General features: G+C 41.5%; 1 protein-coding gene across 14 annotated transcripts in view; it reads left to right on the forward strand.

The window, feature by feature from the left end:
• The window catches only part of CLIP4 (CAP-Gly domain containing linker protein family member 4), a 75,468-nt gene that overhangs the window by 36,087 nt on the left and 24,031 nt on the right, over positions 1–15,350 (forward strand). For 13 of the 14 annotated variants that reach the window (XM_065589324.1, XM_008174964.3, XM_005289533.3 and 10 more), the window contains 5 exons: positions 3,645–3,698; positions 4,343–4,490; positions 9,473–9,612; positions 10,862–10,955; positions 11,664–11,825. In XM_065589324.1, coding sequence (XP_065445396.1) covers positions 4,358–4,490; positions 9,473–9,612; positions 10,862–10,955; positions 11,664–11,825 — 529 coding nt within the window. In that variant the 5' untranslated portion in view covers positions 3,645–3,698; positions 4,343–4,357. Of the gene's footprint in view, positions 1–3,644; positions 3,699–4,342; positions 4,491–9,472; positions 9,613–10,861; positions 10,956–11,663; positions 11,826–15,350 lie in introns of those variants that run through there. The other variant, XM_042848533.2, reaches the window with a different exon arrangement.

The raw sequence follows: 15,350 nt of genomic DNA on the forward strand, positions 1-15,350 counted from the left end.
ATCCATTTTTAAAACTTACGATTTAATATTTTGGAAGGTGGATTGGTCTGAGAACATTTTGCAGTGTGGGCCTCTCAAACAAGGCAGTGACTTTACTTAGGGAGTCATCAAAAGGAGCCCGAGTAGCCTGATGCATGTGTAGTATACATAAAACAACTTCAGATAAATTAATAAATTGTCAAAAGTGACCTTCACTTGTTCCTTCCCCATTCACTCAGGCAAAAGCCTAGATAAATAGATGAATCTTAATAATAACAAGTGAGCCTTGAAGCTGAATAAATTCTAGCTCTCTCAGGCCAACTGAATAAGTGAATTTCTGAGTCAACAGTGCTCTACAACCAGTCTTCATAATAGAAATTTCATTAGAAGGTGCACAAGTGATGCATCAGTGATGAATACGGTATAAATAAGGCTATGATTTAATCACGGGTATTTTTAGCAAAAGTCATGGACAGGTCACGGGCAAGAAACAAAAATTCACGGCCCGTGACCTGTCCATGTCTTATACCATAAATACCCCTGATTGAATCATGGGGGGTGGGGAACCCGGGAGGCTCCGCTGCCACTCTGGCTACCGCTGGGGGGGAGCCCCGGCCGCCCCGGGATTGCTGCTGGGAGCCACCGAGCTGCTCCTGCCACCCCCCGGGACTGCTGCTCAGGTGTTCCCTTGGGCAAGCCGCACTGGCTACTGCTTGGGTAGTCCCAGTGGCTGGTACAGTTCTGGGATCAGCCACACTGGCCGCTGCAGAAGTTACGGAGGTCGCAGGAAGTCACAGAATCCATGACTTTCTTGACCTCTGTGACAAACATGGAGCCCTATAAATTCCTCCGTAAGAGGTATACACATTGACTTCCAAAAATGCATGGAATACTCAAGGAGCTGACTGAGGAGATATCTGAGCCATTAGTGATTATCTTCAAAAAGTCATGGGAGAGATTTCAGAGGACTGGAAAAGGGCAAATATAGTTCCAGTCTATATAAAAGGAAATAAGGACAACCTGGGGAATTACAGACCAGTGAGCGTAACTTCAGTACCCGGAAAGATAATGGAACAAATGATTAAGCAATCAGTTTGCAAACATCTAGAAGATAAGGTGATAGGTAACAGTCAGCGTGGATTTGTCAAGAACAAATCATGTCAAACCAACCTAATAGCTTTCTTTGGGAGGGTAACAAGCCTTGTGGATGAGGGGAAGCAGTAGATGTGGTATATCTTGACTTTTGATGCTCTCGCATGATCTCACAAACAAGCTAGGGAAATACAACCTTGATGGAGCTACTTTAAGGGGGCGCATAACTGGTTGGAAAACCGTTCCCAGCGAGTAGTTATCAGTGGTTCACAGTCAAGCTGGAAGGGCATATAAAGTGGGGTCCCACCGGGCTCAGTTTTGGGTCCAGTTCTGTTCAAATTTTCATCCGTGATTTAGATAATGTCATAGAGAGCACACTTATAAAGCTTCCGGATGATACCAAGCAGGGAGGGGTTGCAAGTGCTTTGGAGGATAGGATTAAAAGTCAAAATGATTTGGAGAAACTAGATAAATGGTTTGAAGTAAATAGGATGAAAGTCAGTAAGGACAAATGCAAAGTACTCCACTTAGGAAGGAACAGTCAGTTGCGCACACACATACAAAATGGGAAATGACTGCCTAGGAAGGAGTGCTGCAGAAAGGGATCTGGGGGTCATAGTGGATCACAAGCTAAATATGAGTGAACGGTGTAATACTGTTGCAAAAAAAAAAAAAGCAAACGTCATTCTGGGATGTATTAGCAGAATTGTAAGCAAGACATGAGAAGTAATTCTTCTGCTGTACTGCGTACTGATACAACCTCAACTGGAGTATTGTGCCCCATTCTGGGCTTCACATTTCAGGAAAGATGTAGACAAATTGGAGAAAATCCAGAGAAGAGCAACAAAAATGATTAAAGGTCTAGAAGACATGACCTATGAGGGAAGATTGAAAAAATGGGGTTTGTTTAATCTGGAGAAGAGAAGATTCAGTGGGACATAATAGTTTTTAAGTACATAAAAGGTTGTTACAAGGAGGAGGGAGAAAAATTGTTCTCCTTGTCCTATGCTCAGAGGTTAAGAAGCAATGGGCTTAAATTGCAGCAAGGACAGTTTAGGTTGGGCGTTAGGAAAAACTTTTGCCTAGGGAGGTTTTGGAATCTCCATTATTGGAGATTTTTAAGAGCAGGTTAGACAAACACCTGTCAGGGATGGTCTAGATCGGGGTGGGCAAACTACGGTTCGTGTCCTGCCCAGCCCCCGAGCTCCTGGCCCGGGAGGCTCGCCCCCGGATCCTCTTCCCCCGCAGCCTCAGCTCACCCCCCCACCGGCGCAATGCTCTGGGTGGCAGAGCTGTGAGCTCCTGGGGCAGTGCAGCTGCAGAACCTGGCCTGACCCGGTGCTCTGTGCTGCGCGGTGGCAGCGGCATGGCCTGGCTCCAGCCGGGCGGTGCGGCTGTAGCGTTGCCAGCCACCAGTGCGCCAGGCAGCGTGCTTATGGGGCAGGGTGCAGGGGGTTGGATAGAGGGCAAGGGAATTTGGGGTGGTGGTCTGTGGATGGGGGTGTGGATAGGGATCGGGGGGGGAAACAGGGTTGAATGGGGGCAGGGGTCCCGGGGGGCAGTCAGGAAGGGGGAAGTTGGATGGGGTGGCGGGGGGCAGTCGGGCAGGGGTTCCAGGGGCAGTCAGGGGACAGGGAGAAGGGGTGACTGGTTGGATGGGGCAGGGTTTCCCCGGGGGGGGGGCAGATAGGAGGTGGGGGGGCAGGCCACGACCCCCTCCCCTAACCGGCCCTCCATACAATTTACAAAACCCGTTGCAGTCCTCAGGCCAAAAAGCTTGCTCGCCCCTGGTCTAGATAATACTTAATCATTCCATGAGTGCAGGGGACTAGACTAGAAGACCTCTCAAGGTCCCTTCCAGTCCTACGATTCTGTGATTGTGATCTACTAATTTTATGAAGAACCTACCCTGTTTAAACTTCACACCTAACTATTTAGGTTTTAGTGTTCTTTTGATTGGTATATGTGACAGAACTGTATAGCTGATGATTATGTCACTCTTCCTGTGAATAGAAGTTTACAGAGTCACTAGCAAGATGGTTTTACTCAATAGCCAGAAATAAGTGTAGTGATCCATAGGGATGGGATGTCTCTATGGTGTTTTTTTGTTTTTGGAGAAAACCCTTTGAAATTGTGGTATTCTAGTAATATATCTAACTTTTCAGGAAGTAAACATGATTGGAAACAATTTCATGTGCATAAGAAGTTTAGGGTAGCAGAAAGTAGTAACCCCTGTGTTATGGCACCTCTATTCTTGTAAAAAGTGTCATGGTACCTTTAAGTGTTAGTGCCCAGGACCTAGGTTTTCAATTTCTCATCCAAAAGATAGTATTTCCAATAGCACAGTTACCACCATCATTCTGCTAGGGTATTGATTCAGTTCTAGCTAAGAAGTGGTGCCAGCTTCTATAGTACTTGCTAAGGTGGGTGTTCTCTTTTACATTTACTGACCAAGTCTCATTTGATCCTGTTCAGATTGGACTAGATTGCAGCCTGGCTAATAGAAAATGTAATTAATCATGCTGTTAAATATTTCTGTATGGCCATTTGATTTTAATTATTATTTTTACTAGGTTATTCTGGGGCTTAGAAAGTTGTCTGGAAGCACTGGAGGTTACAGCACCACGGTAAGTACACTGTATTAAAATTTAGGGCAGGCAAATTGGGAAGGGAACTGACATGGAGGCAGGCAGAGCAGGGAGGGGCACAGGGAAATTTAGGCAAGGCTCAGGAATGAATCAGCCCATGAGAATTGGGGCCATCCGTGGGAAGATTAACATGGTGAGAACACTCTTCATTTTTGGGAAAGGGAGTGGGTAGATTGACTGGTTTCTTGTTTGTGGGGGCAGGAAAGGGAGGTGAAGCTTGAGATGAGAATGCTGAAGATGAGTAATAGTTAGCACTTCACATTTTCATAAGGGTGTACAGACATTAAACCTTACTTACAGCATGCCTGTGAACTATGGCAGTATCCCTTTAACCATTTGACAGATGGAGAAACTGAGACAAGGATTTTAAATGACTTCCCTAAGATAATAAAGCAAATCTGTGACAGACAGGATTACAACTTGGGTGTTCCCAGCAGCATGCTCAAGCTACTAGTTTCTACTAATAAGTACAGTTTATTATCACAAAACTTTAATAATTACAATGTTTTGCATGTTTCAAAAAGGAATGAGATGAACTTCAGTGTAAATCACTGTTTATAGTTGTGTATTGTAATAGAATGTAACCTACAGTATTTGGAGTGGGTTTTTTCTCCTTGTTTAAGGTGGCTTTCTAGAAGATGACCATAGAGGATCTCCCAGAACCTTCCCAAGAAGGAGATTCATTGATTGAAAGATATCAGTTTTTATTCCCAGGCTCTGAAACATCAGTTACTTTTTCAGTTGCAGCAGCACCAATGCCTTCAGACTGTGGTATGTATATTTACAGAAGGCAAGTGTTTGTGAAACTACTTTGAGATCATGTGCAGTGCCTGAGTTTGAGAGAGTGAAGTGAGATTAAAGAATACCATCAATTTAAAAATTATGCTTCTGTCTGAAAATGTATCTACAGTTTATTACAAGTACACCTCTACCCCGATATAACGCGATCTGATATAACACGAATTCGGATATAACGCGGTAAAGCAGTGCTCTGGGGGGGGGGGGGGGGGGCTGCGCACTCCGGTGGATCAAAGCAAGTTCGATATAATGCGGTTTCACCTATAACGCGGTAAGATTTTTTGGCTCCTAAGGACAGCGTTATATTGAGGTAGAGGTGTAATACCTGAAATTTCTACAAGTGAAATTAGTGGAAAAATATTTTCTAGTTTGTACATTTCAAAGCACTTTGTTTGATTTCAGTCAGTTTTGCTATTTCTTCTGCACATTCAGTTACCATGACCTTCACCTGTTTTTTGTAGGCTCCTCACACGTCAACTTGGAAGTGAAAGTTGTCTAAATTTTTTTTTTTAAAAAAGAAAAGGTCTGTAAATCCACAAAAATTGGTAGGTTGACTCAAATGCAGGTGCAGTGCCTGAAAATATTTTAAAATCACTTTTAAGAATTTACCAGATTTCTAGTGGGAGAGGCCCCATAAGTACTCCATTTTCGAAACACACAGTGGGACTTTCAGGGGGAAGAAAACTTCTCTTGGAAACATTGTGTTCATTACTAAGGAGAACAGTATAACTTCCATAAAGATAGTGGAATTTGCCTTTTTGAGATATTATTAAATTGTCTTTATATTCATTCTTTGAAAATAGAGTTATATATTTGAAACAGGTTAAATAAATATTGTCCCATTTGATTTAGTGATTAATTGGAAATGTTTAAGAAAATCTTTACCCTCCCTTCAGATATCAAGGGTGCTTGGGAAGTGTAAAAAGCTATTTTTCAATTCTAGTTTCCCCAGGCATTGATTCCATATAACATCTTTATTGTACTTCCATGCTGCTGAACACTGTAGTATTCTATGTTCAGGAAAATTAATGTTCTTGAGACCAATCTCAATTGCTGGTGTGAGGATCTGGGATTTAAGGTTTTAAGGATTGAACATGCTGTATTTTAATATGTGAATATGTATCTTTTATTGCTTAGTCCCACTTTTTTTGATAGATCTACTTACTCAATGAGCCAATCATTTCTGCCAGTGATGCTGGCCTAGATTGCCTGTTTTTCCACTTCTCCCTCAAGCACCTCCCTGGTTTCTCCCATTCTGCACCCTGTGTTTGTGGGAAAACCTCCCTATCTGAATATGTAAAGGCACCACCCTATTCTATATCTTTCCTTAAAATCTTCTTGTGATATGGAAGCAGGCAGAGCAGGGAAGGGACACAAATCACCAGTTAGGCAGTAGTTAGGCTAGTGGTGAGATGGGACTTCTGTTGTTCTGCTGAACTTCGTTTAAATGTAACCTCATCTGATCTCCCATACCACATGATTTCTATTTTGTCCACCTGTTGAAGTCTGTTTGAAATCCAAATTGTGAGCTCTCTGGGTCAGGAACTGTCGTCTTTGTTACTTAGCACAATGGGGCTTGATCCATGTTTGGGGTTCTGGGCAATTCCCTAACGTAAATAATGTAGGGGTTTGCGCTAATATTTATAGACTCCTATATATGACTTCGTGTTCAAAGTTTTGTTTTTTTGTTACATGCTGAAAGGACTCTGTAAAAATTGAGTCATGGGGTTCATGTTTGTTCTCTTAACTTTCCATAGCTAAGTTGCTCAGTTTACCAGTTAAAAAGATAATTTCTTTTTAACTACCAGCACCACAAACTAAGTCTGGGATCTGAAAGCTTAACTGTACACTTTCTGGTTTGTACATTATTTAACACTACTGCTTCTCCATTCAAATAACAATTCTCTTGCACTTCCAGAGCTGTCTGACGCTATCAGGAATAAAAATTAATAACTAACCTTTATTTGTATCAAAATAATAAACAGATTTGAATATGCACCGTGAGTCTGAACTCTACCTTACCAGCTTTATTCCAGCTTCACTCTGAAACACTGTTTTTAACCTATTATAACACTGTAATGGAGAAGAGAATCGGAACAAGTGAGCAGAACTGTCAATAATATAGTTATAACTTCTTCTGTCAGAGGATCTCAAAGCATTTAACAAATATTTGTTTATTCCTCAACTCTATTGGAGATTTAAGTGTGGCATGTGGCGTTTTCATTTTAGATTTTGGGGGAAACTGAGGCATGGGACGATGAAGGGCATTATCCTCTTTTTCACTAAACGTGAAGAGACTTACCAAAAGTCTCACAGGGCATTAGTGTACTAGTACACCTCTACCCTGATATAACGCGGTCCTCGGGAGCCAAAAAATCTTACCGTGTTATAGGTGAAACCACGTTATATCGGGTAGGGAAGGCTGTACCTCCCCAAACAGCCTGGCCCCGCCGCCATCCGACCCCCACCTATTTCCCACCTCCTGGGTGACCCCTCAGAACCTCCGACCCATCCAACCCCCCCCCCGCTCCTTGTCCCCTGACCGCCTCCCAAGACCCTCTGCCCCTTATCCAACGCCCCAGCCTGGCACCCTTAACACGCTTCTCAGAGCAGCGTGTCAGAGCCGTCCCTAGAGGGGGTGCGGGGCCCGGGACAAATCAGCCTCCCCGCTAGTCTCCTCACTGTCCGCCCAGCGCTCCCGCCCGGCCGCCGCTCGTGTCCTCACCCCACCTACCCGCCACCCACCCATCACTCGCCTCCCCGCTAGTCTCCTCATCGTCTGTCCGGCACGTCTCCCTGCCTCCGCCCACCCGCCGCTCTCCTAGCAGTCTTCCCACCCGCCTGCCTCCTCACCCCCCTCCTGCCTGCCGCTCCCCATTCGCCTCCTCACCCCGCTTGCCCACCCACCTCCAGCCTGCCTCCCACCCTTAACACGCCACTCAGAGCCGCGTGTCGGAGCCAAACACGCTGACCCCCCAGAACGCACAGCCCCGCCCCCTAGAGCGCTGCTTCACCGCAATTTCTGCGAACCCATGTTATATCGGGTCGCGTTATATCGGGGTAGGGGTGTAGTAGAGAAACCCATTCCTGTTGACTTGCAATCCCATGCTTTAGCCATTAGATTATGTAGCCACTGTGATGAGTACAAAGATGCCATTTTACAGTCACCTGTTTAACCATAACCATACCAAAATGGTCGTTATTTCTGCTCAGCCTGGATACTCTCGCTGATTACCTCTTAATGGTATCTAGAGCTTAGCTTCAGCAATGTGTGTGCGCCTTGAGAGAGCAGGTACTGGGTAAGAACCAAGGGTATTGGATCTGCTTTTTAGCCTCCTATCAGATCCTTTCTTCCTGTGTATGGTGGTGGTTGTGCTGTTTATCTGTCAGGTTTATAAAACGTTTTACTGTTTACTGGTATGGATATCATAGCTGGTGAACTGGTATACGCTTTTTATTAGTTTCTCTCCTCAGTATTTGTTTGGGATACTATAGTTTTTTTTATCCAAATGGTTGTTATGTTATATTAAAAAGTTGCCTTCCAGTACATAATAGAGAAACAACTTCCTAGCAGTTTAGAGATCTGGAGGAGATACATGGGAGATAATCATGGCTAGGCCACTGTCTGCTTGTGACTTGCTGTGATAGCTTTCAGCATGAGATTTTCTTGGGCCCAGAAAGAGGATAAATGTAATGGGTACGTTCTACTTATTCCCAAAGCTATATGATTTGTTGGTGCAGGGTGGCTTGTGTTAAGAAGCAAGGCTTGAGTGGTGCTGAGAGTTGAGATTTTTGACAGAATTTGGATTTGAATTAGAATTGCTAAGTGATAAATAGCTTTGAAGCTCTACACTGTTTTCTGCCCTTTGGAGTCAAGGGGACGTGATGAAAGAAGCTTTAGAATATTGATGTGTGCGCACCTCATTTGCTTTCTCTCTTGACCCAATTGAAGTTGTGGTGAGTCTCACTTTTTTTGGGAAAAGTCATGGCGATGCATCCAGAGGTAGTTTATACCATCTCAACTCCTCCAGTGTCATGCTCTCAGCCCTGTCCCAGAAGTCTGAGACCTATATTTACTCAGAGTAATATCTCTGTCCAGCTAGCCCTGTATCTGCAACTGATGCAAGACAAGTTGACATTTTGTGCATTCATTATAAACCTTTTAGAAGGCAGCACCATAGTAGCCTTTGGGGTGATAAAAGTTCAGTGATTTCCAGTTTCCAATCACTGGCTGAGTAAGACACATCTAGTTTCCATTCCTCCTGCAAATAATCATAGCTATCCAAATTCTTATTTTCAGGGTTTAAAAATTTTCACTAATACACAGCATACTACCTTGTGTTGGTGGGGGACATACATAGGTTTTTAATCTGGAAGACTGTATCTTTGATGCCTGCATTTTGGGTTGTAGTGAATGCCTTTTCCTTATTATCCTGATTATTCTTTATTTCTGTTCTCCTGGATGTCATGTATAAGTGTGCATAGTTTTTCTGTGATATTATTTTTTTGGGGAGGGAGGGGCAGGTTCATAACGTTGAGTAAGCAAGTGCAAGTTCCATCACTGTAATTGAATCTACTAAGGGCTTGTCTGCGCTCAAGAATAGCTTTGATTCGGCAGTCTGTGACCAGCCTGAAGCATGGGTAAATGTCTGTTAGCATAATTGTTGCAAACACTTGTATGTCCTTGTCTAAACTTAAAACTCAGCCCCAGAGCACCAATACAGCTATACTGATTGCTGAATCATGGCTTTCGCAAAGTGTAGATAAGGCCTCAATGAGAAGAAAAGATAAAAAGTTAAGGGAAGAGGCTGAATTTGCTTGTGATTCTGAAGTTCAGATCTGTGCATCTCCTCTCTACTTCTTGCCTCAAAAAAGTTTTGAAAAGTAGATGCATTATTGAAGCATTTTAATACCCAAATTTGTGTATAATACTCCAAATCTTTTCTTAAAAACAGAGTTCTCCTTCTTCGATCCTAATGATGCAGCATGCCAAGAAATTCTTTTCAACCCTAAGACATCAGTCTCTGAATTGTTCGCCATCTTACGGCAATGGGTCCCACAGGTCCAGCAGAACATCGATATAATTGGAAATGAGGTGAGGAATGAAGGAGGATTCCTGAACAGTTTCAGTGTTCAAGAAAAATGGTATAGTGTTGATAATGATCAGAACTGATCTTATTCAATAGCTGAAATAATAGGTTCAAGAGATTGTTTTTGCCTTATAGCACATAGCTACTGACCAGTATAACAGTGATATAGGCACCATTCGTCGAGGTGACATTCAGCTATCTTTGCGAAAGAGAAGGAAGATCAGTATATAACTATTCAAGAAAATTGTGAGAAGGAAGCAAGTATGGGTTGAAGAAACAAATAGAGAAATTCTTTTTGGAACTAAAATGATTAGGATTTCCCATCTTCCACTTTTCTGTTTACAGTAACTTTTAAAATTCTGACAAAGGTGGGACTTGCAAAAGCAACTAAGTCACTTGGAAGCTGAAGTCTTTTTCCTTATTTCATCAGGTTGTGTAGGCTTTTCCAGATAGTCCAGCATGCATTCTTCGTACAGCATCATAACTACAGGTTTTATCAGGGTCCTGGGGGACCAAACGATTAAAATGTTGGTGAGGAAGCAAAATTAGTGTTTTAAACAGATTTAGTTTTCCTGGGATGCATTGCATCTGAACTGGAACAGTTAGCTCTTCAACACATTAAAGCCAAGCTGGTGCTAATGATGGAAAAATGATATAAAACCAGTAAGCACTGAAGGTTAATAATGATAGATACAAATGACTAAGTATCCATTTTGCTGAGTTATGTATAACTACAGTAGAACCTCAGAGTTACGAACACCTCGGGAATGGAGGTTGTTTGTAACTTTGAACAAAACATTATGGTTGTTCTTTCAAAAGTTTACAATGGAATGTTGACTTAATAGAGCTTTGAAACTTTATTATGCAGAAGAAAAATGCTGCTTTTAACCATCTTAATTTAAATGAAACAAGCACAGAAAGTTTCCTTACCTTGTCAAATCTTTTTTTAAACTTTCCTTGTATTTTTTTAGTAGTTTACATTTAACACAGTACTGTGCTGTATAGTATTTGCTCTTTTTTTTTTTTTTTTGGTCTCTGCTGCCTGATTGGGCACTTGCGGTTCCAAATGAGATGTGTGGTTGACTGGTCAATTTGTAACTCTGGTGTTTGTAACTCTGAGATTCTACTGTACGTTGCACTGGTAATGCACTTTAGCAAACTGCTTTGCTAGTCTCCACTGCAACAAATGCATAAGTCTATGTGTGAAAGCAGAATTTATTCAATAATTACACCAGTTGTGCTGTTTTTCTGCAGATCATTAAGAGAGGCTGCAGTGTGAATGATAGAGATGGACTGACTGATATGACTCTCTTACATTACACCTGCAAGTCAGGGGCTCATGGTATTGGTGAGTAAAGAAAAATAGAAATTAGAAATGGAACTGTTTGCCTTGATAAATCAGAGTCTACCCCTCTTCCGTTTGAAAATTGTTCCTTATAGTAAATTTGCTAGTGCTTAGCCTTAACTCTTGTAAACATTTTATTTGTACAGTGCCTTAATGGCTGTTAGAAGGGATGATTCAGAAATTATTTTATGTATTAATACCAATTAAAAAAACTAAACATAACCGAGAGGTTTCTCGCTTGGTAATATTGAAATCTCAGGCTCCTTGGGAGAGAAAAGGAATTTTTGATTGCATTTCATGTACATTTATAGGAAATAAGAGTGCATTTAGCCCTCTCTTTCTTGTTGACTCCTGTTGGCTTTTATCAAATACCTTTTTACACTGATACTGAACCCAGTTGTCCACTCTGCTCCAGCAAAAGGAGGTGGGTTGGCTGATGGAGCTTTAACTTTGCTGGCAGAAGGTCTGAAAATTAGGCATTGTGGAGCCTCACTCCACCACCTCCCTGACCTGTCTCTGATGCCTAATTTTCAAGAGAGCCTTTTTGTAGCAAAATGTCTTTCTATAGGCTTTGCTCTGTGTAGCCATAATTTGGAACACAAAGGTTTTCTAATGCATTATATGTGATATCTAGGCTGGTATATTTATACCATACTATTAAACTCTTAACTAACATTTAAAACAACTTTTTTAAAAAAATCTGCTTTACAGGTGATGTTGAGACTGCTGCCAAATTTGCCTCTCACCTTATTGATCTGGGTGCAGATACCAGTTTGCGTAGTCGCTGGACAAATATGAATGCTTTGCATTATGCTGCCTACTTTGATGTTCCAGAACTTATTAGAGTTATTTTGAAAAATGCAAAGCCCAAAGGTAGGTATTATCAAGTATCAGTTTTCTTAGATAATATGCCATTCTGCCTTTCAGTTAACTGACCCATCCAGTAAATGGGGTTGTGTAGGCATAGATGAAAGCTGCACTTTCCCATAATTTTTTTTTAAAGTAATTTCTCATTCTCTTTAGTTTGCTTTTTTGGACCATTTTCTCTGAACTGAGTTTATGTTGTAGTGCATAGGCCAGGTTGTTTTTAAAGAAGAGGGAGTATGATGGGATCAGACTTCATAAATAGTGAATGGGAAGTGAGGGAATGGGGGCGGGGGGAGGGTAATATAACATCAGTTTACTTACCTCTAAACTTTTGCTGACAGAGTGAAAGAGCAGATGTGAAGAAACAAGCACAACTGTTCTATTTGTGAAATCTCAGGCTTTCTGAGGGTGCCTTTATGATCAAGAGGCAGACTCAGAAAGGAAGAAGCAGGCTATGGGGTAGATCAGTTCTGGAGTACATAACAGAAGGTGAAAAAGATGCATGTTGCTAGCAATTGGAGCTGCTATTGATGTGTTCATATGTCTCACCTCCACCGCCCATTTAAAAATGAAGCAACTAAAGTGTCATATCTGAGATAGTAAAATGGGTACAGATTGGGATGGGAAACTCCACTGGTAGTTATAAATGCATTTAAAGTTCTGCAAATAATAGTATAAATTAATAATCAAAGTCTAACCCAGTATATTAATGCAAAAGGTAACTGACACTGGTTTCTGAAGCAGAAGCCAATATTACTGTGTTCCTAATCTGCATGAATATCTACACCAATAAACAGTTTGTGCATTGTACTAAATAAACATTCTTCTGGTTGTGCTGTCTTGTAGAGTTGTCAGATGCCTCTTTTTAACTAGCGGTAATTAAAAAGACTTCATTTTTAGAACTGAAAAGATGTCCTTTTATAAATATTGACAACTTAATACCCCATTTTATATCTAAAAACGTCATGTAGACACACAGGGTTTGTTTACCAGATCTTGCATAAGGAATTGTCAGAGTATTCATCCATAAGCATAGGTGCTAGTGACTGCTTTAGCATCTCTCAAAAACAAATGGAGGGTGGGCGGGCGCTCATATCTAGGGGTACAATTAAAAGGCAAAGTCCTGGATTCTGGTGTTGTAGCGAGCTCCTTTCCCTTTGAATCCCTGTCACCGCTTGAGGAAAGCCTGGATCTTTCCACAGTGCTCGAACGCTAGTCAGAATTCTCCCTTCTAATGCACCATATTTCCTGAGAGTCTAGGGGCAACGAACTGTAGCCAGCAACAAGAGACAAACCACTATTGCTCATGTTCAAAAAAGCAGTCAACATCATGTTGCAACAGCCCCCCCCCCCCCCCCCCCCATGACTTGCAGCAGCAGAATGGCTCTTGTGCCAAACACCTGGCCTCGTACTTGTTCAGTTCTCATGCACAGCTGCTCCAAGGAAGGGCAGGGTTTTGTCCAGACATCAAAGAAAAGGTATCTGGGCAAATGACGTGCCCCTCATCAGCTCCCATATGCGTAACACCCACAACCTAAGAAAAATGTGATTGCCCTAAGATGTTTATAAAACAATCTGCCTGGCACAGTTTCTATTAGTTGACTTAATGTGTCAGGAGGTTTGGATTAGTGTAAGAGATACTCTTAACATTTGGGGAACAAGACTTAATTGGGCAGACTGTTCCATAAGAATGTGGTTGCTATTTCATTTCAGATCTTGTGGAGAAACAAGTATGCATGTACAAACAAAACATAGGTTTTTTTTGGTTTGCAGTGAGCTGTGTGGAGGGACCCAAGTGTACCTTGGAGGGGTCCATACTGTTCTGGAAAAAAAAGTCACAAGATTTACGTAACCTTTCAAGCAAAAGGTGTAATGAGTATGGCATGAATTTAGAAACACTCTTCCAAAGAAGAACCAGTTACCACGAGTTTGATTTACTGCAGCAGTAAAATGCCCTGCATGCCTTCATGTTATAATCTCAATTCTAAGAATTTTAGAGTGAACCTATATAGAGAACTGGTTTATCCTCAAATTGGCAAACATATTCAGATATGAGAACTGTTTCATTCCTTCGGAATGAAATAATGTTTTTATGTGTCATGCTTCTGGTATATAATCCCATATACATCATTCACAACAAACTGTATTGCTGCATATTTCTTTCCCTTCAGATAGTTCCCACGTAATTATACAGGCCACCTAGTTAAGCTGGAAATGTGTGTAAACATGCCTCCAGGTTTTGTCTATGTACTTTTGTTTTCATACACACCTCTACCCCGATATAACGTGACCTGATATAACACGAATTTGGATATAACGCGGTAAAGCAGTACTCGGGGGGTGGGGGTGGGGAGGCTGCGCCCTCCGGCGGATCAAAGCAAGTTCGATATAACGCGGTGTCACCTATAACGCGGTAAGATATTTTGGCTCCCGAGGACAGCGTTCTATCGGGATAGGGGTGTATGTTGTGCAAATTTACAAAGTCTATGTACAATGCAATAAAGGGGTAATGCTAATAATCTCAAAGTGTGTGACTAAGTTTTGAGGACATGATGGTGGTCTGATAGATATATTTGCAGGCTTTCATTAAAAAAAAAAAAAAAAAAAAAAAAGACTGGATTTTCAGAGGTGCCGAACACCTGTAACTCTCATTGACTTTAGTTGGTGATGTCTGTATTTAGCACTTCTGAAAATCAGGCCATATATGGACATGGAAATGTCTGGTTGGTAACCTAACTAGGCATGCAAATTTGCCTGGTTTTATAGATGGATTATCTTAGATATTTTACTGATAATAGTAATTTCAAGCTCATATATAAAGGTACCTAGTTCACATTGGTGTAGTCCCATTTCAAACAGGACTATGTTAACGCAAAATAGATACTTTTTAAAGTATGTCAGCAGGGTCTACATGGGGCAGTTAGAATGCAACACATTAGAGCACTGGTGTGCTTTGATATGCCATGTATACAACCTTTCTGAAGTTAGATAGCTCAGAGTTGAAAGGTTCTGTGTCCATTTTCATGGCCACTGGTTCAAATTTGAACTAGATTAGTAACATCTGAAAGTCACATGAAGGTTGCTTGGTACCGTATGTGAAATGAGTTGGAGTTGTGGACAAATGTCTACATCCTGAACTGGCACCCATTTTGTTAGCCTCAGTGTTGATGCCAAAGATTGCTTGGATATTGAGACTGAACTCTTTTCTATCAGATAAAAGTAATTGCTCCAAAAGGAGGTTGAGGCACATTGGGGTAATCTGGGGGAATTTATATTATACTGTACCCATTCTTGATTGGATTATAACATTTCATTCTGTAAACTGTCAATCTAAGACCCTTTATTATCACTAATTCATTTGCTTTTTATGAAGTAAATACAGGAAGCAGGGGTGCAATCAGTGTTTGCCCAATAAAAAAGAACACAGTTGTGTGGAAAATGCACCTTTTTCAAAGTTTTTACATGTTTAAACAACGAATAGAAATATAAATGGACAAGCATCTTGTTACTTACCCAGAATGCTCAGTCTTA

The sequence above is a fragment of the Chrysemys picta genome, chromosome 3 (genome assembly GCF_011386835.1).
Source record: "Chrysemys picta bellii isolate R12L10 chromosome 3, ASM1138683v2, whole genome shotgun sequence".
NCBI lineage: Eukaryota > Metazoa > Chordata > Testudines > Emydidae > Chrysemys > Chrysemys picta.